The 23,878-nt window shown below is 41.5% G+C and overlaps 1 protein-coding gene across 1 annotated transcript in view; it reads left to right on the forward strand.

Annotated features, from left to right (window-relative positions):
* Positions 1-23,878, forward strand: part of prkdc (protein kinase, DNA-activated, catalytic subunit) — a 100,074-nt gene that overhangs the window by 38,367 nt on the left and 37,829 nt on the right. Inside the window, exons 35-55 of the mRNA XM_042331664.1 lie at positions 544-702; positions 1,975-2,178; positions 2,512-2,697; positions 3,213-3,317; positions 4,033-4,200; positions 5,332-5,459; positions 6,069-6,276; positions 6,582-6,763; positions 7,949-8,117; positions 11,016-11,081; positions 11,610-11,682; positions 13,193-13,341; positions 14,603-14,743; positions 15,431-15,550; positions 17,066-17,209; positions 18,058-18,209; positions 18,720-18,851; positions 20,151-20,262; positions 21,194-21,318; positions 22,102-22,254; positions 23,092-23,265. Of these exons, the coding sequence (XP_042187598.1) occupies positions 544-702; positions 1,975-2,178; positions 2,512-2,697; positions 3,213-3,317; positions 4,033-4,200; positions 5,332-5,459; positions 6,069-6,276; positions 6,582-6,763; positions 7,949-8,117; positions 11,016-11,081; positions 11,610-11,682; positions 13,193-13,341; positions 14,603-14,743; positions 15,431-15,550; positions 17,066-17,209; positions 18,058-18,209; positions 18,720-18,851; positions 20,151-20,262; positions 21,194-21,318; positions 22,102-22,254; positions 23,092-23,265 (3,050 nt within the window). The remainder of the gene's footprint in view (positions 1-543; positions 703-1,974; positions 2,179-2,511; positions 2,698-3,212; positions 3,318-4,032; positions 4,201-5,331; positions 5,460-6,068; positions 6,277-6,581; positions 6,764-7,948; positions 8,118-11,015; positions 11,082-11,609; positions 11,683-13,192; positions 13,342-14,602; positions 14,744-15,430; positions 15,551-17,065; positions 17,210-18,057; positions 18,210-18,719; positions 18,852-20,150; positions 20,263-21,193; positions 21,319-22,101; positions 22,255-23,091; positions 23,266-23,878) is intronic.

Here is a 23,878-nt window from a genome sequence, read left to right on the forward strand (position 1 = left end):
CCCCGATTTAATGCAGACTATGCTATTATTGTGAGGAAAATCCTTGCTCCTCCAATTAATTCGCTTCTGGAAATAGTACAATAACTGTAGTAAATTCCCATGTCCAGAGGGAGTCATTTTTATTCAAAGTACTCCAACTAAGAAATAGAATAAAATATCAACCAGTATTATAACTCTTTATTCATTACAGAGAAAGGATTGAATTGCAATGGCATTATGTCTAATGCAGATATTTCAAATAAGAAATTCTCGCTCTGGTCTTCAGTTCTTATTTGCAAATGATCTCACTCAGGAATATCTACCAAGTTTTATATACTTTCACCCACAAAATATACAGTCAATTCACTTTCCAGTGTATACTATGAAGCGCTTTGAGATGTCTCAAAAGATGTGATAAGGTGCTATATCAAATGCAAGGATGATTATTATTATTACTACAATCCAATTTGAAAGAAGTTTTTTTGTGTGTACTTTGGCACCTTGAATGCAAGGCTGGTAGCTCATCTGGTTCAAAGAAATTCTTTTTGATTTTGTTTTCTCCAGGCTGGAAGTCTTAGCTCATCGCTGAGCTTGAAGCTTTTATCAGTTGTCTACAAAGGAATTGCACCTGGTGACGAAAGAAAATCACTTCCATCAATTGATGTCAGCAGCAAGCAGTTGGCCGATGGTTTGCTACAGCTCTCCTTTTCCCTCGGCGGACAGGTCAGTGCTGTGTGATTTCTAAACATTAATGGGGAGAAATTCCCTCCAGATATTTCTATTTATCTATGTATTCTTATTTATGTAGCAATGCAGAGAGTCCATAATTTTGCAAATTATTGAATTCAGAATGAGCATTAAACTGTATTTAGGCACAGGCCTTGGTGATGAAGTGGTTGGAGTTGCATCTTATGGACTGGGAGCTCAGTGGTTTTAATCCCAGTTTGCTTGTCTCAGCCCAGATTGCAAAGGGAGGCTAAATTGGCCTCAGGCCCTCTCAAAAGGTATTGATGGAAATTGCAACAACATGGATAGAAAGTCAAAGAATAGTTATCAGTGAGTGGGAGTACTACAACAACAAACACTTACATTTGTATAGTGTCTTTCATGTCGGAAAGTCATCCCAAGGCACTAGACAGTCAGGGATTTGGACCCGAGCAAGTGGTTGGGATCGGGAGTGGGGTGTGGAGGTTAGGGAAGGTAGGGGTAGATAGGGGTAGGAGGGTGGACGATACGCAGTCGAAGAGGAGGATCTTGAGACGTGCTTTGAACAACAACAACAAAATTACATTTGTGAAGCGCCTTTCACGTCGGGTGGAGGGGGTTGGAGGGTGGCTGAAGGCATGGTCAAAAAGGAGGGTCTTGAGTCGTGCCTTGAAAGAGGCAACAGAGGGAGCAAGGCAAGGGGATTGTGGGATGAGGTTCCCAAGAGTGGGGGCAGAGAGGCTGATAGCCCAGCCACCGATGGTAGGAAGGGTCGGGCAAGAGACCTGGAGCAGGCCGGAGCCTGCTTAGCAGAGGGAGCAGAGGGCAGGTTGATAGGGAGTCAGCAGCTCAGAGAGGTAGGAGGGGGCAAGGCCGTGGAGGGCCTTGAAAGTGAGGACGAGGATTTTGAATTCTATACTCAGAGGGATGGGGAGGCAAGAGAGGGAGCGAGGTGAAGAGATTGTGGGATGGAGTTCCAAAGGGTGGGGCAGAGAGGTTGAAGGCCCAACAGCCGAAGGTGTGGCGGCCGGGTAGGGGACTTGGAGAAGGCTAGAGCCCGCTGAGTGGAGGGAGCGGACAGGTTGATATGGTATGGAGATGGACAGATGAGATGGTCTGCTTTAATTATGCAACAATAGCAATTTAAGTTGTGACATATGTTTTAGTTTGAAAGCGTATTTTCTGTAATTTGGTTTTCAATATGAATGGAGTTGTGTGATTGCCTTCACTGAGTGCTGCAGTTAGAATGGTTTGAATCTGCTAAGTTGCTGTATTTCCTAATCCTTGTAGTGTGAGGAGCTGGTTTCTTTGCTGCTGAACACAATGGAGCTCTCTGTGCCTCTGTCAGGAGCAACCCAGAAAAATTTCATCACCTTTTCCCACGGTGAATACTTCTACAGTTTGTTCTCGGAAACAATCAATGCTGAATTGCTGAAAAGTCTCAAGTCTGCAGTGACCCAACTGATGAGATCTGCAAGCGAAAACCCTAAAATGGTGAGTGCTGCCCAGGTTATGTTTTGCGTAGAGAACCTATTTTTAAACATTTGTTGATTTATTGGTAAAATTGTGAGTTGATACATAAGACTTTTTTTTTGTGCTTTCTACCAATTTTCTCCCTTCTCCTGTTTGTCTCAAGTTTTCTTTTGCACTTCTTGTCATCTTCGCAGACATAGGATCATTGTCTTGATACGTAAGACTGTGAAGGAGCTTTGGAAAACAGTCTCTGATTCACTGTTAACTTGGAAGCCGGTTTTCCGCAGTATCCAGAAAGAACTGCAAAAAATCGGGATACTTTAAAACATGTTCATGTAATGCCCTTTGTTGCAGGTGAGCACTGTTCTGAACGGAATGCTGGACCAGAGTTTCAGGGACCACACTGTGAGGAAGACCCAAGGCGTTCTCCTCGTCAGTGCTGTGCTCACAAACTGGACAAGACTTGAATCGTGGTGGTCAGAGAATTCGAGCGCTGAGAGCAAGATGGCTGTTCTGACACTCCTGTCTAAAGTGTTGCAGGTAACGCCACGCTGGGCATCAGCCTGCAAACCTGGTGAACAATCAAGACAGTGCACAGTTCTTCTATTTTAGTCAAAAAATTTAAGTGTGTGTGAAAAAGAGAGAATGTATGTGTTGAGGGGTGTGGGCATGGGGTGGGGGGAAGAGATCTTGCTTGCTTGCTCACTGGTTAGCGACTCAAGACTTCACCATTTCTCATCCTCTTAGGAATAAGACCATTGTCTTAAAATGTAAGATTGTGAAGGAATTTTAGAAAACAGTTGTTAATTCAGTCTTAATTTGCAAGCTGATTTTCCACAGTACCCAGAAAGAACTGTGAAAAATCAGGATACATTAAAATATCGCCATATAATGCTCCTCGTTTTTATATGGACTATTACCCTGCACTATATAAATGGCTTCATTGAAGTGAATATAGTTTGAAAATTCTTATCATCAGATCACAGATTTGATGGATTTAAAGTATCTACACTATTTATAGATACAGTTACTGTTCTGTGTGTGATTTATTTCAGATTGACTCTTCAGTCTCCTTTAGTTCCAATCATGAGGCATTTGCGATGGTATTCCACACTTACACCACTATACTGACAGACTCAACCCTGGCTTTAAATTTAAAGGTACCCTTTTAGCATTTCGTTTTGGGATAGCTCAAAAAATGTGCTGCATTAGATTGATTTTGTCCACCTGTATAATTTTGGTCTTTAACAGTTCTTTTATTTTGTTGGGGTGTAAAATTCTCTTATCAGAGTTGACTAGTTATCCAAAGTACAGTATCTTGAAAGTACAAAGTACCCGAATACCCAGGCTATTGAGTCAGTGACTAGTTATTTGGGGCTGACGACTTATCCCAGGGGAAAGGTATCAAAGTTTCACTATAATAAAATAAAATGAACACTGGAGATTTTTATGAAATGTGCATAAGTACTAGAAAGTATAGCACAACTAGCGTTTCTTTAATGAGACTGGTTTCTGTGACTTTATGTTTCACCGTGTTGACCAAAGGTATTGCTGGTTAATTTTTGATTGAAGGGTTCAGAACAATACTTTAGATAAGACAGTAGAACAAGGGGACAATGTTTAGAGTTATAAAGGCCAATTTCAGGACAGATACTACAAAGTTTTTAATGAATTGTGTTTTTAAGTAATTAATGACTGGAATAGGTTGTCAGGAAAGATGGTTGAGGTCACGACACAGGACTCATTTAAAAAGCAGCTTGATGCTGTGATGGGAGAATGAAAAGGTAGATATTCTGGAGGGATAAGATCCAATGAGCCAAAGGGCCTTCTTCACCCAAACCAATCTTGTGAAATTATGCAACATCTTTTCTGCAGAGCCAAGCAATGATCATCCTCCCATTCTTTGCTCATCTCCCTGAAGAAAATCTTGCAGTGCTCAGACATGCCCTTGACCAGTTTGTAGCTGCCCATTTCCCTATGAAATCAGATGAATTTCCCAAGGGTACGCTGAAATATAACAACTATGTTGATGCCATCAAAAAGGTAAGTGTTGCTTTATAAAGAGAGCATGATCGTTTGGGTCTATAATAAATGTAATAATCCTTTTACATTTAATAAGCGCCTTATCACATTGTTGAGATGTCTCAGAGCGCTTCACAGAATATAATAATAATTCTTGCATTTGATACAGCACCTTATCACGACTTTGAGATGTCTCAAAGCACTTCACAGAATATACTGTAAAGTGAATTGACTGTATATTTTGTGGGCGAAACGTGGCAGCCACATGAATATTACATGACTAGATTGATGCCTTTTTGGAAATAATAATTTGATCTTGAATTTAATCCTGAACCAGATAAAAGTGAGTGCAGAAAATCTTCTTTGCACAAAGGGTTGTGAGAATGTGGACTGCTCTGCCCAAGAAGGCAGTTCTGTTGATGCAGAACTGATTGGAGTGCTCTAAAAGGAATTGCTCTGAAAGTGCTGCCATGAATTCACAAACTGCTTTTGAGCCTGGAATTTCATTACAATAATATAGCCTCACCTACAACCTATAAGTCAACACAATAATAATAATCCTTACGTCTGATTCAGCATCTTATCAAGTCAGGAAGATGCCTCAATGTGCTTCACAAGATTTACTATAAAGTGTAGTGACTGTGTATTTTGTAGGAGAATAACAATGTCCAACGAACAGCCATTAAGTGAATGATCGATTTTATCTGGGACGTTGTTGGCCAGGATACCCGGAGAAATGCCCTTCTCTTTCTGAATAGTGCCATGGGATCATTGCCTAAATAGAGACAGACGGGGCCTTGGTTTAACGTCTCATCTGAAGAAAGGCACCGCTGCCAGTGCAGGGCACCTCCGGCACTGCATTAGAGTATTAGCCTAGATCAGGGTTTTCCAACCTTTTGGCTGCTAAAAGCCAGATACCCTATTTTGGGAGGAGGGGGAAATGAAACTGGCCCATGGGCTGCCAGTTGGACCACTTAAAAGTGTTACACTGGCTGATCCTTGTTCCCCGCAGATCTTCAGGCCATTGTTCTCATTTTCATTTTTTAAGTGTTGTCAATCAGAATGTAGGGAGGGATATTGTTTTATATGTACCGAATGATTGCTCAAATTATTGCTGTGCTCAGATCACTCTTCTTTCAATACATCTTTCAGTTGCTGGATGCTTTGGAGCTATCTCAGAGTCCTATGCTGTTGAAACTAATGATCGCGATCCTGTGTCGTGACAGCAGGCATGTCATGGAAGAGGGATTTCAAGTCTGCTTCCAAAGATTGGCAAAAACGTACGGATTTCATTCCTTCACACCACCTACTAAATGACGGGAGGCTGGAGGTTAACTCTCCCTTGTGTTTTTATAATCTTCTCGGTGACTTAAATTGATTTATTAATTGACAACTATTTTATAATAATAATTAATAATCCTTGCATTTAAAATGGCGTCTTATCACGTCTTCAAGACGTCTCAAAGCGCTTCACAGAATATATTGTAAAGTGAATTGACTGTATATTTTGTGAGCAAAACATGGCAGCCAATTGCGCACCTCAGTGTCCCAAAAACAGGTATGGATTGAGTGACCATTTTTTTTAAGGGATTATTACCCAGGGAAAAAGCAATCCAGCAATCGACTAACATCCAGGTTCCTACTTACTACTTGGTAAACAGAGGCGAGTGGAGTAAGGAAACTTGCCCAACATTTCGTCCTGCCCAGAAATCGAGCCCAGTTCTCATGCTTGCGAGGCGAGTGCTTTAACCACTCCACATTTTCATTGTTAATTACATAATAAAGAGCACCTGTAATTCCCTCTGTAAAAAAAATATTTTTACACGGGTTGCATTTGAGACCCTATTGTGAACCTGTGGGCAAAGTGAAGATGTTTTGCTCTGTTTCAGGGGTAGCTGTGAGAAACAAGTGGCCCTGTTGGAAGCAGTGTACGGGATGTTCGAGAATGAAGGGGGACTTTCTAACATCGCCCGGCAATCTGTCATGGACCGTTCTCTCCTCACTCTTATTACCCATTGCAGTCTAGATGCTTTAAAGGAGTTTATCAGTAAAATTATAAAGGATGCAATGGGTATTTTACAATCCAGATTTACAAAGGTACAGTACAATACAAATTTACCCTTATTATAGCACCTTTCATGTCGGGAGGACATCCAAAGGCGCTTAAAATGTTACAGCAGAATGGAGTGGTATATGTAATTATTTCAGATCAATAGTACGGTATGTATTTACTGTGATTGTAGTGTAAATTATTAAATTATTAAATGTTGTTTGTTTATGATGACCTATCCCATTTGGTATCCTGCAGCTGTCTTTCATCCCATATCTTAAAAGTTCAGGTTTAATGTGAGGATGTGAAGATAGAGCAGGACTGACTGATGAAAGCTTTCCTCTTGTTCTAGACCAGCGAGTCCAGTTTTGATAACCAGTTGACAAGGAAAATTGGTTGTTACAAGCTCTTGGAAGTCACGTACATACGTCTGCCAAAAGATGACATCTACTCCGAGGATTCGAAGATAAATCGGGCTTTCCATAGCTCCAGCAACATGGAGGGCAATAAGCTACTTTCAAAGTCTCTGCTGAAGTAAGGCTTTGTGATTGCTGAAACAGAAATGACACTGAAGAAAGCAAAGTTGTTGTTTTCCACGTGTCCATAGTTTGACGAGCCATTTTTTTGCCCTCTGATGCTGTAGAGGTACATGCTGTTATCTTGTACTCCTCATCATTACTTCAGCCTCCAAATTTGAGTGATTAGAATCCATAAAGGAGAGAATCGGTTGGGTGGGGGGATCTACTGTGAATTAAACTATACCTCTTGTGATGCAGGATTTTTCTCCCAATCTGTGCTGCATCCCATAGTTCTGGAATAGCATTGCAGAATTTTTTTTAATTCCCTTTCTCAGGAGTCTTTTGGGTTAGGCTTACTAAGAAAAGATCACTTCACAGCTCTAAATCAGAAGGTTGTGGGTTTAAGTCCCACGTTGGAACTTGAAATCATATAGACTAAGCTGACACTGGAGAGGTGTTGCATTGTCGTAAGTGCCGTCCTTTGGATGAAACGTTAAAACAGGTCCTGTCTGCTTAATCAGGTGGACATCAAAGATTCCATGGCACTATTTGAAAAGAGAAGGGAGTTTCTCCTAATGTCCTGGCCAACGAATCCCCCAAATAAAATTGGTTACTCACTCCATGGCAGTTTGTGGGATATTGCTGTGTGCAAACTGGTTGCTGCATTTTGCCCACAAAATACCTAAGTCAATCCACTTTACAGAATATCCTGTAAAGAGCTTTGAGGATGATAATAATAATAATAATAATCCTTGCATTTGATATAGTGCTTTTCACGTCTTCTCGACATTCACAGCACTTCACAGAATAGACTGTAAAGTGAATTGAATGTATATTTGTGGGCGAAACGAGGCAGCCAATTGCGCACAGCAGTGTCCCACAAACAGTCATGGATTGAAATGACCAATTTATTATTGTTTTGGAGGGATTATTATTAGGCGTGTGGAGTAAGGAAACTTGCTCAAGGTTTCGCCCTGCCTGGAATTGAACCCAGGTGTCTCGCTTGCAAGGCGAGTGCTCTAACCACTGAGCTACAGGATTCCACAATTGTCTCGAAGATGTGATAAAGCACTATATCAAATGTAAGGATTGTTATTATTATAAGGCACAAGACCAAATGTAAGGATTATTATTATCAGATCTACCTACTGTGTAGGATGAATAACAGCAATGCTTTTGTGTTTTCTTCTGTCTTGCGGAGACTCTGCTATGATGCGTTTACTGAGAACATGACGGGCGAGAAGCAGCTTTTGGAGAAGAGGAGGCAGTATCACTGCGCTGCTTATAACTGCATTATGGCTGTCGTCACCTGTATTTTCACAGAGGCTAAATTCTATCAAGGTTTTCTTTTTAGTGAGAAAGCTGAGAAGGTAAGAGAAGGGGAAGGATTTAAAGCAGAGGTCGTTAAATGAAAATACAAACGAGGTCTAAAATTGCTAGATTCATAACAAGATTCATTTAAGATACAAGCCCTGTAGATGCCCAGTCTCACGCCAACTCATTTGAATTTTACTGTAATTTAAACAGCCTTCATGACCTGTGTGATTCACTCCCTCAAACACCAATCTAATTTTCTACTTTCATGAATCTGATTTTGAGGAAGCTATATAAAGTGTTTATTGTATTGTGGTGAAAGGATAGTGGTCGATCACTCTACCCTCATCCACCTCCTCTCACCTCAACCTCCACGACGCTGTCCTTGATTGGTTCAGATCGTACCTCTCATGCCGCCTGCACTTCATCTCCTCAAATGGCTTCTCCTCTAGCCCCCGGGCCTCATGTGGCATTCCTCAGGGCTCTGTGCTTGGTCCCCTTCTTCAACATCTATACGCTCCCCCTTGGGGATATCATCCGCAGACATGGGGTTAACTTCCACATGTATGCGGATGACACCCAACTCTAACTCTCTGTCTCCACCCTTGACTCCAGGACCACTGCTATCCTGACAGAATGTCTATCAGGCATCAAGTCCTGGATGAGAGCTAACCTTCTTCAGTTGAACGTCAACAAGACCGAGGCTCTCCTGATTGTGTCCCGTCAACGTATCCTCACCTCAGGCGCTGATAGCATCACTATCTATGGTTGAACACTCCACCTTGCTAAGCCAGTCCGGAACCTTGGGGTCTTGTTTGACCCTCAACTATCCTTTCTACCCCACATTCGTAGATCCACTCTGCCTTCCCCCACCTCCGCAACGTCACCCTGCTCCGACACTCTCACACCGCAGGGCGCTGAAACCTTCATACACACCTTCATTACATCGAGGCTTGACAAGCAAACTCACTGCTTGTTGGCCTCCCCAACTCCTCCCTCCACAGGCTGCAGATCATCCAGAACTCTGTAGCCCATGTCCTCTCCTGCACCAGGCTCCATAACCCTACCACCCCCATCCTTGCCCAACTCCACTGGCTTCCCATCACACAGAGGATACAGTTCAAGATCCTGGTCCTCACCTTCAAAGCTCTCCATCGTCTTGCTCCCCCCTACCTCTGCAACCTCCTAATCCCGTACTATCCTGTTTGCTCCCTCCGCTCAGCGAGCTCCGGCCTGCTTCACGTCCCCTGCCTTGCTCGCCCCACTATCGACGGGCGGGCCTTCCGCCACTCTGCCCCCACCCTCTGGAACTCCATCCCGCAGTCCCTCCGTCTCGCCCCCTCCATCACCACCTTCAAGACCCACTTCAAGACCCTCCTCTTCGACTGTGCTTTCGATCACCCTGCTTCCCCCCCCACCTGACCCTCAGTTCGGGTCCGTAACTGTCTGTCCAGCTCCTTGGGACATCCTCCCGACGTGAAAGGCGTTATACAAATGTAATTTTGTTGCTATTGTTGTAGTCCTTCAAGCAGGCCATGAGCAGTGAGTTGGCAAAACAGATGCTGGGCTGTATTAAACGGGCAATATTGAGCCAAAATAGTGGAGTAATTCTGCCAATTTATAAACCCCTGGTGCGACCGCACTTGGAATATTGTGTGCAGTTCTGGTCACCACAATATAAAAAGGATATTGCAGCGATTGAGAGAATACAGAGGAGGGCAACCCAAATTATTAAGGGGATGGAGGGACTGGATTATGAGGAGCGATTAGATAAATTGGGCATGTTCAAGCTGGAGAAGAGAAGGTTGAGGGCCGATATGATTACAGTCTTTAAGATTCTGAAGGTAATAGATGATGTCGACTCTGATAAGCTGTTTTATCTTGCACCGAACAGTCGAACCAGAGGACACGACCTGCAATTGAAGGTAAATTCAGAACAAATTTGCGGAAACATTACTTCAGTGAGGGATTAGTAAAGTTATGGAACAGGCTCCCTAGGGAGACGGTGGAAGCAGAAAATGTTATTTGTTTCAAGAATAATTAGATAGGTTTTCTGCTGAAAAATAATATCTCGGGATACAATGTATAGTTTGAGACAAGAAATGTCAACCGACTGCCGGGAAGGTGGAAGGCAAACCAGATAGACCTTGGTCTTCTTTCGCTGAGAAAATTCTTATGTTCTTAAATTCTTATGTGCCCAGTTCTTGGTTGGTTGCAAGGCCTTTGCTTTTGGAGTCCTTGAAAGAATTGAAAACAGGAAGTGTGTAGAAAATTGAAGTAAAGTTTAGCTTTCCAAGCTACTTCCTTACAATACAGTTACACACTGTATGATATACTGTGGGTCTATATATAGTTCAGGTACAATATAGGCAGTACACGTTTGACTTTAATATAGATTGCACACAGGCACAAAAGTCCCCTGGTGTTCTGGTAACTGGGAATTACCTGTGAGATTCAGTGCTCTTAGCAGTGACTTGCCAATCCAGAGGTGTTGACTGGCAGTAGGATTAAAGGTACCTGCCAGCAGTATTAACACTTAGGGACATCCTCCTGATGTGAAAGGCACTTTATAAATGAACATTGTATTGTATTATAATGTAGCAAATGTAATATTATAATGTATAAATTATAATGTATAATGATTTTAAGGGTCCAAACCACTATGTTATAACAAGATCTGACCGTAGTTTTGTATTTTGAACTTGAAAGCAGCTGGAGTGAGTGGCTCGCTATTCGCTCTGTTGACTTGTGTTCATTGTTGCAGTGATTGTGACTAATGTAACGAGTGTTTTCGCACTGTCGTAACACAGGCACCTGTTTTAGAGCAATATTCGGTGAAGAGAGCCTTCAGCCTTGTTATCGTTGGCTGTTCCCTCTTTCNTTTTTCGCCATAGTTCTATTTTTGGGGGCAGATCATATGTGGTGAATCATTTTCTGATATTTTGATTTTACAGAACATCTTTATCTTTGAGAATCTGATAGAAGCTCATCGCACCTACAACTTCCCTGTAGAGATTGAGGTCAGTAAAATTCCTTTGTACAGTAAGAGAGTTTGCACATTTTTTGTGAGAATCTCATTGGCAGACTGTCTTTAGAATACGCTCCTGATACACTGGTGGCAACTGGAGGAGGTGGAAGGAAAGTAAAGAGCAAGGGAGTGCAAGAAGTGAAAATGTAAAAAATAGCAAAAGGGAAACCTAAGAGAAGTTCATAGAAATAAAAGAACAGGCAACCCAGCAGGGATATAGAAAAGGAACACATATGCCAGGAGAAATGTTAAGTGTGAAATGAGAAGCCTGAAACCTGCTCACACTTAAGTAAATTGTATATATTGTAGTTTTTCAATAACATCCTGAATGCATATGACTGAGCAAACAGTTTTCATTGCTCATGCAATTTTGTGCATTACAGTTATCTGGAGAGAAGATAACGTACACTGGGCAAAAATTACTAAAGATGATATGTATGGTGTACAGGCAGAATCTGTTCATAGCCTCCTATAAACTAATTAGTGATAAGCAATGATGTGCTAAAATGTCTCATTCAAGGTCCCGTTGGAAAAGAAAAGAAGGTTTATTTCTATTCGGAAAGAAGCAAGAGAAGCAGGAGATGGAGATTCAGGTTTGTGTGGACTTCTTTTCAAATAATATGGATGACTGGACTTAATTGGATTCTGTAGTCAATTACTAACTTGCACAGCAGAATATCTTTTCTAATAAGGAGGTGCTTATTATTTTCCTGCTACTTTTCCACTTTAAAGTGCTCCGAGACATTCCTCCGTGTGAAGGACTCAATATAAACAACAAGTTATTATTATAATAATCTTTGCATTTGATATAGTGCTTTTCACGGGAGGACGTCCCAAAGTGCTCCACAGAACACACTGTAAAGTGAATTGACTATGTCTGTGGGCGAACGCGGCAGCCAATTGCGCACAGCAATGTCCCACAAACAGTTTTTAGTTTTGGAGGGATTATTATTAGGTGTGTGGAGTAAGGAAACTTGCCCAAGGTTTCGCCCCCTGCCTGGAATTGAACTCAGGTCTCTCGCTTGCAAAGCGAGTGCTCTAACCACTGAGCTACAGGACTCCACAAAGTCCACAAATTATTGTTGTTTGATGGTCTCTCGGCACCATGCACTATCTCAAACCAAGATAATGGACAAACTCCCTGGTTCTAACTCATTATGTAAGGGGATAGCTGAATTTACTTACTGAATTGTATTTTTTTTGGTAAGGCATTTAAATTTAGTGATATTTTCTCTTTTCTGCTTCCCTCAGTCCCACTCGCCACTCCCCAGTGGTAAGGGCAGATAGGCACTCTGCTCCCTGAGCTCTGCGTTAATAGTCGCTTTGCGATATGTCAGAAGATCGCAAGCCGGCAGGTTGCCTCTATTTTTCTTTCTCTTCCTCTGAGCATAGCGTTGTCACATTCTGTACGACAATCTCATTTTGCAAAGAATTATATAAAGCGTTACAGCATAGAGATAGACCAATTAGTTCATGCTGATGTTTGTACTCCACACAAGCATCCACCTTCTTTTAATCTCCCTGCCCACATCCCACTATTCCTTCCTCCCTCATTTACACATCACATTTCCACATCTGACCTTCTGAGCCCAAGAGTTTAGATAGCGACTGGTTCTTACTCCTTTTTTTCCCTTCCTATCTCAGGATACAAGAGCTAATTGTATTTAGCATTTCCTGGTATTGGGTCAGCCTGGCTCAGACAGTAGCACTCTCGCCTTTGAGTCAGAAAGTTGTAGAGATTGCGGGTTTAAGCCCCACATTGGGTCTTGGAACTCATATAGTCTGTACCGATACTCCAATGTAGTGCTGCATTGTTTGAGTTGCAAACCTTCGGATCTGGGCCTTGATTTAACATCTCATCTGAAGATAATTCAACTCAGAATCATGGATAAATGAGTTGTGTTGTACGAAGAAGAGGAAAAAACTCAACAGAAATTCATGGCACAAACATACAGAGGAATATTACTGAAACAGTTGCACTGTCTGGATGCAAAAGATAAAATCGCCACCTCTTTCTCATAGGCACACAAAATTGGGAGTTTTCACTACTCTTGTGCGCATTTTAGTAAAGATCTAAGTGTTGCCTATCTTTTCATTATCCAGGTGAACCTCAGTACTTGTCCTCTCAGTCGTACATGGCAGACAGCAGCCTCAGTGAGGAAATGAGTCAGTTTGACTTCTCTACTGGTGTTCAAAGCTTCTCGTATAACTCACAAGATCCCAGAGGACATGCAGTTCGTAGCAGGAGAAAGGTGACCAAATACTTTTTTGCCGGATGTATGAATCTGAATGCCAGGTTACATTACATATCCTTCGAACGAGATGGTAAACCAGTTTAATATGCACCTAATCTCAAAATGGTCATAGAGAGTATTGAAAGAATTCTTGGATATTTTATAGACCCTGAATGCATTGGAGCAGAGTAGGCATATCTCTAAATAGTTGTCTGGATTTTGGAATAATCTGGTATTTTAAGGATAGTTGAAAATAACAGATATGAGAATATTGAGAGATTTTCCACATCCCACGTTGGGACTTTGAGCTCCTAGTCTCGAATTCAACGCAGTGCTGAGGGGAATGCTGCATTGTCAGAGCTGGCAACCTTCGGGTGAGACTTTAAACCAAGCTCCTGTCTACTTCTTCATATGACATTAAAGATCTAATTAAATTTCCATCTAATTGTCCAGCTGTTAGGGGGGTGGGTGGGCCGTTGGATTGTGGGACACAAATTATTGACTGACTGCAAATCACTCTTGATGAATCAATTCAACATTGCCCACTCTTTGTGGTAAAATTGTGCTATAGAATTGTTCGCTTCTGTGTTTCTACGTACTGTTTTAATCGTGCTCATTTGCACATGGAGTTTGAACCAAATGCTTAAGTAATATTACATTATCAGCCAAGTTGTGGTCTATTGGCTCATTTGGAATGCAGATAAAAGGGGAGGGTAAAAGCATTCAGAAGATAGCAGCACAAAATGTGTTTTGTAAAATGCGTCCTTCTAGGGAACTCATGTTTACAGTTGCTTGAAGGAATTTGACTTCAATTCAAGAACTCATCAATAATGGAGTTTTCTTGGGTTGCTGTGACATGCATCATTTAGCCTGGAGAAATAACACTTTACATCCTGTGGTGCCTTTTCCAGTGTGAGGCACCACAAATGCCACTGTTTCCTAATGGCTGCTTTTTAACTTCCTACGTAAATGGATCGAAGCAATGAAGAAAACAGTAACAAGGGCAGATAACACTGGTGAAATTGTCCACATCGCATCCCTGTGGGGGTGGATTGGGAGAGTCGCTTTTTCACTTCACTTTTGAATTACTGCAGACCACAAGAAACATTTAAATAAAGCGTGTTTATTCTTTTAGAAGGTTTAAGAAAGACTTGTCCGAAATGTTTTGAACGCAAGCCTGAATATGTTTTAAGCTTTAATGATCAATAGCAAACAGGGAACGTCAATGGAGATATTTCTGAACCCATACTTAAAACTTTGTTTTTCTATGTTCTGGCAGGAACAGGCAGAGTTGAGTGTTGTACAGAGTGATATTATGGAGCTTGAGATGGATGAGCTGAATCAGCATGAATGCATGCCTGCCATGATAGCGCTGATCAATCACATGCAGAGGAACAACATCACGCCACAAGTTGAAGAGGTCAGGAACCCAAACACAATATAAACCGAATTAACTTGCTCGTTCCCAATCGATCAGTGAATAAATCCATGTTGTAGATAGAGGATTAGAGAAACTTTTATTCTGACATCCAAGTGAGTTTCAGAAGGATCCATTTAATCCTGGTACGTTCTTTTAAAGGTGGTGAACAAGTGAATGGTTTGCTGTTCTAATTAGAAACTTCATTTTTTTTATTGGGGTCTAATATGAGTCAATTCCTGAATGAGGAATGTTGAGTGAGGACTTTCTTCTGGTAAGCGGAAGTACATTATGCACATCAGATCATGGGAACCCCACTTAGGAAGTAGATTATGCTGGGCACGCCCGTACGTCATGTTTCTTTATTAATAATCATCTCTGCATCAAAATAGAGCACACAGCAAGATTGCACATATTCCTTTGAAGTGTTTCTTTATCACTAATTCAGAATTCCATTAAGATTATTTGCTTATTAGTCCCCATTTACATAGAATGTACAGCATGGAAACAGACCATTCGGCCCAACTAGTTCATTTGTTGTTCATACTGCACACAAGTCTACACTCACTCCGTACTCCCTCCTATGCCTTCTGTTCCCTTCTCTCTCATTGTTAACCTTGCAAACTGTTGAGGCTCTTGGATTTTTTGATTTGAGATTGAAGTGACTTCTCTGTAACTTTCATTCCACAGGGTAAAACTCCACAAGAGCTTCCACCGTGGATGAAGTTCCTGCACGGAAAACTGGGAAATTCCTCAATACCCTTAAACATCCGACTCTTTATTGCAAAACTCATCGTTAACTCTGAAGAGGTCAGTTCATTTTACCTCATTTTGATTTCTTCAGTACCATACAATAAAGCAGTTCCAATTATCAGTGCCTCTCATGCAGCAGGACATCTCAAGATGCAGCATAGTGCTGGATCTTCACCTGAACTGTGGATGGGAGCTGGGGAAGGGGTGGGGGATGGGTGAGGAGGGGAAAGAAGACCGAAAGCATGCTCAAAGAGATACGTTTTTGAGACGTGCCTTGAAAGAGGGATGGGGCGGGAGTGAGTTGGAGGGACTCCGAGACGGAATTCCAGAAAGTGCGTGCTGAACAGTTGTGAGCCCTCCCACTGATGATGGGGCAGATAGGGCAGAGGACATGAAGAACGCTGTGTTCACTGAGCGATGGGGGCGGCTGAGGCTATAGAGTACATTTCTTTCACTGCATTATAATCACTGCGCAAAGCCAGACATGAAACTGCACTGACCTTCAGAATAATATTCAGTTCCCACTCAACCCGTGATCTTGATTGCCTAGATAAGACCAGGGAACATAGTGGTGGTGCTCAATCCTCACACTTAGCACAGCATGTTGTGCTAAACACTGTGTCATAGGGCTGCCATCTTTATTTTCAACCAACCTAATAATCTCGGTATCAGAATAATAGCGCACAGCAAGATTATACGTATTTTCTTCTTTATCCCCTGTCATAATGTAAAATGTCTTTTCTAAAGTTTTGCACCCTTTCCTAATTTAACATTTCAAAATTATATCAAGTAATTTAATGGAAAAAGTGAATATTTTGAATAGTTGAAAACAGTTGTTGCTCAGAAGACTCAGAAACCCAACAATTTGGAAGTACAGTATTTTATGTTTAAAGGTAAACTTAGCTTAAACAGCAGAAGACTTATGTTAATGTATGCAAACAGAGGTTGACGTAGCTCAACAGAAGTAATTGAAGAAGTTTCAGATCAGTGAGTTAACTCTATGAGCTGGGCATTCCCCATACTTCCTGATTTTATTACTATTATCAAGTAATTTCAGGGCAATTTAATAATAATAATCCTTAAATTTTGCATAGCACCTCCTTGTATAGGAGGATGTCTCATAGCATTTCACAGAATATACTATAAAGTACAGTCTTTTGTGGGCAAACACTCACAACAATTTAGGCAAATTTGACAGAAGATTCTCTTGAAATTAACCAAGTGCGGTTCTGCAGCATGAGCCCAGAGATCCTTTGTCTGGTCTTGCTATACTACCACATGCTGCTCCATGGTATTTTGATTTGACCCAAGAAAATCTTTGAACCCACATCGCACAATGGGGTCCACTTTGAGGATTTCTTAAGGCAGATTCCTCAATAAGCATCTGAGTCGTGCAAGTGAGGTTTCCTTCCGGTGCCAGCCCATGGAACCGAACTCTAACAGAATCTATTTCTGTAAATAAGAGTACTACAAATGGGGATCCCATTGTTCTTAACGCCTAGAGTTTTAGCCCATTCGGGTTCATCTAAATTATTTAAATATACTGTGCATAAAACCTCATTTCTTTTCCAGGTTTTCCGACCTTATGCCAAAGAGTGGCTGGGCCCTCTACTGCAGCTGGTAGTTTCTGGCAATAATGGAGGTGATGGCATTCATTACATGGTGGTAGAAATCGTGGTAACAGTTCTCTCTTGGACAAGTGTGGCTACGCCAAAGGTACAGACTGACATACTTGGGCTGTTTCACAACAACATCAACAACTTTCACTTGTATAGTAACTTCACCTATGATGAACCTCCCGAAGCTCTTCACAGATATACAGCAGATACTGTAAAGTGTAGTGACTGTGTAGTTGTAGGGTAGGAGAAGATCACAAAGTTAGGGAGTGGCCAGGACGTGAAGGGATTTATGAAAGACAATAAAGATCACTGAGTGAGGAGGAGAAGAAGGAAAATTTTAAAATCAAAGGCACATTGAAAGATATGTGATTGGAAGTATTTTAAAGGCAGCTGTGCACCACCGTCTCGGGCTGGAGAGGCTGACATCAGCTCCTCTGTTTCACAAATTTTCTTTGCTTCTACCTGAGTTTTCATTCATAAATAATGGGAAGTGAGAATAGCAAGGTGCTAAAGCTAATAAAAAAAGTAGCTGAGGCCCAAATCAATTGTGGGATTCAAGAAAAAAACAACACTTGGAAAGCAGAATTATTAAAAGGATGTGGAAAGGAGGACGTTGAGACACCTATNAAAAAAGTAGCTGAGGCCCAAATCAATTGTGGGATTCAAAAAAAAAAACCAACACTTGGAAAGCAGAATTATTAAAAGGATGTGGAAAGGAGGACGTTGAGACACCTATACGAGTATGTAGAGACATGGAATGGTCTGTGAGTTGCTTTGACAGGTCAAATGGCCACCACCTGTTGCTAAATTCCTATGTTCCTGATTGCTGAATAGAGCAAAACCATGAACAACAACAACTTACATTTTTTTGAGCACCCTTCACATGGGTAGCAGCAATAAATGTATGCATTTTTTCAAAAAAAATTATGGTTTGTTGCTGTTTAGGGAAATATGAAGGATGAGATTCTAGCAAATCGCCTGCTGGAGTTTCTGATGAAGAATTCCTTTCATGAGAAGACGGCGGTGTTCAGACACAATCTGGAAATCATTAAAACAGTGGTTGAATGCTGGAAGGATTGTCTGTCTGTCCCTTACAGGTGAGTGGTGGTTCTCTATGTTATGCTGGTCTGTGCATTTATTTGTGAAAGGAGATGGTTTGAGTTTATATTTGATCAAATTTGATTGAATTACACCTGAAAATCACTACATCAAGAAAAATGTTATGAGGAACATTTTTTTAAATTTTCGATAAAGTCAAAGGTAAAAAAAAATTAATAATTAATTGCACGAGGAACGTGGCAGTTCAGATAAATATCTGCAATGCTGTTAAGCCTGACTCATCTTCTTTTCTTCTTATGAAGAGACTTGAGTTTTCAGCGCTTTGCTATATCCCCCCCACGTGAAAGGCGCTATACAAATGTAATTTTGTTGTTGTTTATGATTTCCAATTTCCATGCTAGGTGTAATTGTTTTTTGTTTTTGTGAAGTGTGTCTTTCCTCTATTGCAGTATGTTGGCGCCCTCCTGTGAGTCTGACAGGTCTTTGGTGGTGTTTATTTTTTAAATCAAACTTTTTTTAAAAGTTATTTTTGTTTGTTCATTTTGCAGCCTGATATTTAGTCGATTTTCCAGTACTGATCCTAACTCCAAAGATAACTCTGTGGGCATTCAGCTACTTGGGATAGTCCTGGCCAATAACCTGTCTCCATATGTCCCCAAATGTGAAATTGGCTATGAAAGGTAAGATTTACAAATGGTTCTATGTGTAACATGAGAGTGAACCGGAGAACACCGCAATGTAAAAATCTGACATTGGTAACCGGCTCAAACCCTCTTGTTCAAATGTTTCAATTGAGCCTCTTGCCAGTGAATAGTACCAAACAGACCCCAAACTCAATGAAGCACAAATCATTGCGTCAGGGGATTGCGACTGTATGTCGTTCACAAAAGAACAACATTTTGTATTTATGTAGCAGCCTTCACGCAGGATAATGTCCCGGAGTGCTGCACAGTGACTGGAGGCAAAAGAGGAGCGAGAGGTGACCTATGCGAAGGGTGCAATATAAACGCAAGTTTAGGTTTCATGCTGGTATATAAATATGGTTATAGAGAGGCTGAGGTGGAGGGGTAGGGTCAGGGAGATCCCGAGTTGATGGCTTACTTACTGAAAGCTCGGCCACTGATAGTGTTACAGAGGAAGCACAGCAGGCTCATGTTAGCTAAGCAAAGGTGATGAGCAGTGAAATGGAGCAAAGCTTTAGGAACACAGTTTAACTCGCCCTGATATTAATACAACAGGGAATCACAATAGGCACTCCTGAGCTCAGGCTGTCCTCCAGCCACTGTAAAATCTCATTCTCTGCAATATCTTCTGATTCTGGTCTTCTAATTGCTCCTCACTCCCATCATCCAAACATCAGTGGTTGAGACTTCAGTTGCCTCTGCTCCTGCTCAATGCAGCTCTCTCAAAATCCCTTTGCTTTGCTCCTTCACTCCCTGGCTTCAAAACCCTCTTTAAAAACGTATCTCTTTAACTGTGCTCAACATCCTGCCCTTCTTGCTTCTAGATCTCCATCATTTTTGTAAAGTTTCTTGAAATGCTCATCCTACATCTTCACCTAAAAATCCCATCAGACTCTAATTCCGCCCTATATCTCTGATCTTTTACTGCCCAACTGCACCCCAGCCTGATCAATGATACCATCAGCGGCCAATTATTCAGATTCTACACCACTGACCTCTGGAACTCCCTCCCTCTGCCCCTCTGTTTCACGCCCTCTTTATCTGTCTTCAAATCTTGCCGTAAAACCTACCTCTTCAACCACGCCTATCGTCATGTCCTCCATTTCCCCCTCTTCCCTATTTCTGGGTCCAACCCTGTTGCTACAAAGTACCACAAGATATCCTACGTGAAGGACGCAATATAAATGCCAATTGTTGCTTACGCAAAAGGCACTGTGTAAATGCAGATGCTTGTGTAATGATTCCAAAGCCTGTTGTGCTAATTGTGATCGCTTCAATATATTGCTGTTTGAGCAGGTATTTCCAGAGGCTGGTGTATAACATCTCCCTAACGCGTTATAAGGAAGTGTATGCAGCAGCAGCAGAGGTTCTGGGACTCGTCCTGCATTACTTTGCAGAAAATGAGAAGGTGAGGACCATCAGTCTAATAACCCAGTGATGACTGTGTGGGGCGGAGAGCTTTTTTGATCAAAACTTTTATAATAATAATATTCTTCGCATTTGATATAGCGCCTTATCACGTCTTCAAGATGCCTCAAAGCGCTTCACAGGATACACTAAAGTGAATTGACTGTGTATTTTGTGGGCGAAAACGCAGCAGCCAATTACGCACAGCAGCGTTCCACAAACAGTCGTGGATTGAGTGACCAATTTATTATTATTTTTTGATGGAATTATTACCCCCGGAAAAGCAATCCGCCAATCGACTAACAACCGAGTTACTACTTACTGCGCGATAAACAGAGGCGTGTGGAGTAAGGAAACTTGCCCAGCGTTTCACCCTGCCGGGAATCAAACCCAGGTCTTTTGTTTGCGGTGAACACATTCCTAGTATGCCTTTGCAATCTACTAGAAGCAAGGATCAGTCAGTGCAGCACTTTGTCCCACACGTCGGGACTTTAAACTCATGTAGTCTAGGCTGACTGTATTGGAGTGCTTGGGGATGTCCTGCATTGTTGGAGATGTCATCGTTCAGATGAGACGTTAAATTGAGTTCCTGTCAGTCTGTTCAAGTAGGCATTAAAGAACCCATGGCACTACTCAAAAACAAAAGGGAGTTTAACTTGGTGTCTTGGCCAACAATCCCCCAGATAAAATTAATCATTCACTTCATCCCTATTTGTGAGACAATTGCTGTGAGCAAATTGGCTGTCGCGTTCACTTACAAAATACAATCTCTACACTTTTCAGTATATCCTGTGAAACCCTTTGAGATGGCCTCCTGACATGAAAGATGCTGTATCAAATGCCAGGATTATTTTTATTTTAACTTTCTGTTCCTTCATTATGTTGTCAAGTTTAAGTTTTCTTCAACTTGTTGCCATACTTCTGTTTTGCAGCAAGTGGACGGGCTGGTTCACGATTTAATTGCTAAAGAACTAAAGCAGCTTCAACAATCAAAAGAGGACAAGTTTATTGTGTGTTTGAGTAAGATTGTGAAGAACTACCCTCCTTTCGCTGACAGGTAAGAGGTTAAACAATTGTACCTTTTAAGCTCAGCCTGAGAGTGGAGTCCAGTCTTTGAACGCAACCTTGAGCGAGTGCTCTAACCACTGAGCTACAGGACTCCAATGAAGGTTGAGGTGAGAGAGGTGGTGAAGGAGGATAGAGTGATCAAGGAGGATGAGGAGATAGAATATCATTAGTGACTTTATTATTTATTAATCTTATTTATCTGTAAGACAAAGTGAGATTTTAAATTTATTTTGCATTTAAAGTATTTCTTTTCTAATTATTTGTGGTTCACAATCTTTGTTACTTTCCATAGAAAGAGTCCTGTAGCTCAGTCGTTGTGGAGGACTTGTGGACTCCTGTAGCTCAGTGGTTAGAGCACTCGCCTGGCAAGCGAGAGACCTGGATTCAATTCCAGGCAGGCCAGGGTGAAACCTTGGGCAAGTTTCCTTACTCCACACGCCTAATAATAATCTCTCCAAAACAATAATAAATTGGTCGTTTTCAATCCACGACTGCTTGTGGGACACTGCTGTGCGCAATTGGCTGCCGCGTTTCGCCCACAAATGTATAGTCAATTCACTTTACAGTATATTCTGTGAAGCGCTTTGAGATGTCGAGAAGACGTGAAAAGCGCTATATCAAATGTAAGGATTATTATTATAGAAATCAAATCTCACCTCCCTCCCTCTCTCCCTGCTTGCCCCCTGCCTCTCACTGTAACAGTGCTCCGAGACGTTATTCTACATGAAGATGCCATGTAAATTAAAGTAGTTGTTGTTTGCTGTTGTTATAGAAGGTTTTTGAATCAAGTGTTCTACCTGTTACCGAAACTTCACGGTGTGTTGAAGACTCACTGCCTCGAGGTGGTGATGCATCGAGCAGAGACGATAATTGACATCTTTCAGGAACTGAAGAACAAGAACTTTGTGCAGATCATGAGTTACTCGTGAGTAGAAAGCTGGTCTAATGCCAGCCAGTTTGTGTTGACATCCTCTTTCTTTTGCTGACTATACCAATTTATTTTCATTTCCGCTCCCAGTACAGGCACTTTCTTCCTTACTTGCCTCCAGATCTGTTCATGCCAACTAAAAGCTAGTCAACCTGCCTCGAGTTCAATGGCAGTGCCACACGAGCCAGATACCAGGATGTGTATGAGAACACCTTCAGTTCAGCAAAGTGCATTGTCACAGCATGGCACAGTAAATGAAAGTATAAATACAGTATTGCACAATCCATTTGAGCTTCTTTGGATTTTGTCCTAGCACAGAAAGTATTTTGGTGAGCCAGGGGACTGTATCCCAACATAGCACAGTGTGCTGCAGCTTAGACCCTTCTTTCTTAGCCACTATGCCCTGAATCTCTGGATCTCCTAGCCTCAATCCCACTGTCTTGCCTCCTCTTTGCCCATCTTCAAATCACACCTAAAGACTTTCCTCTTTGACTGTGCCTTCAGTCAACTCCCTTTACGGCTTGTGTCAAGACACACCGATATTAAGCGCTCTGAAGCATTACCCATGTAAAGAGTGGTGTATAAGTGCAAGCTGTTGTTGTTTTCTTTATTTTCTTAGCCTAAAATTTTTTTCCTCATTATTCCAACACTTTGTTGATTATCTCTTACATGTCTTTATTTATGGAATGGTAAATAGCACTAAATGTTCTTACACAATAAAGACAACCAGGGAAGCCCAAAAATAGACAATGTTTCCTGGAAACATTTTTGTATGTATGTTCACGGGTTACTATTGGAAAACCTCACTAACCTTGGTCAGTTCTTGTTCTTAAGGGATGAAGAGCGGCAGAGGATATGTTTGGACATTGTGTACAAGATCATAGCCAAATTGAAGGCGGAAGAAGTGAAAGTATTCCTCGTTCCAGTAATCGCTTTCATTTCTCATCCATCTCCTGTCTGTCGAGAACGAATGTACGACATCCTGATGTGGATCTATGACAATTACAGGTACACAAACCTTCTTTGAGTAGAAGAGAAATCTTCACATTCATAAACAAAGGGAACTTTGAATGGGTGGATGTGGGTGTTTCAACTTTGTTGCAGCCATTACTAAAAAGCCTCCATTGTTCGTTATGAACCAAATGCAGTAAAGAAAGCAACTCTGGAAAATACTAGGATAAATTACCATTTAAATAATAATCCTTGCATTTGATATAGCGCTTTTCATGTCTTCTAGACGTCTCAAAGTGCTTCACAGAATATGCTGTAAAGTGAATTGACTGTATATTTGTGGGTGAAACGCGGCAGCCAATTGCGCATAGCAGTGTCCCACAAACAGTCGTGGATTGAAAATGACCAATTTATTATTGTTTTGTTTTTTGGAGGGATTATTATGAGGCGTGTGGAGTAAGGAAACTTGCCCAAGGTTTCGCCCTGCCTGGAATTGAACCCAGGTGTCTCGCTTGCAAGGCGAGTGTTCTAACCACTGAGCTACAGGTCTCCACGCAGTTTTGGAGATTTGATTTTATAACTGAATTTAAATTTGAAATTGCTAGAGTGAATTTAATGAATAATTTATTTTGTATTAGATAAAATGCTAATGAATGTTCTACTTGTTGCA

Source organism: Callorhinchus milii, unplaced genomic scaffold (genome assembly GCF_018977255.1).
Source record: "Callorhinchus milii isolate IMCB2004 unplaced genomic scaffold, IMCB_Cmil_1.0 Scaffold2, whole genome shotgun sequence".
NCBI classification, from domain to species: domain Eukaryota; kingdom Metazoa; phylum Chordata; class Chondrichthyes; order Chimaeriformes; family Callorhinchidae; genus Callorhinchus; species Callorhinchus milii.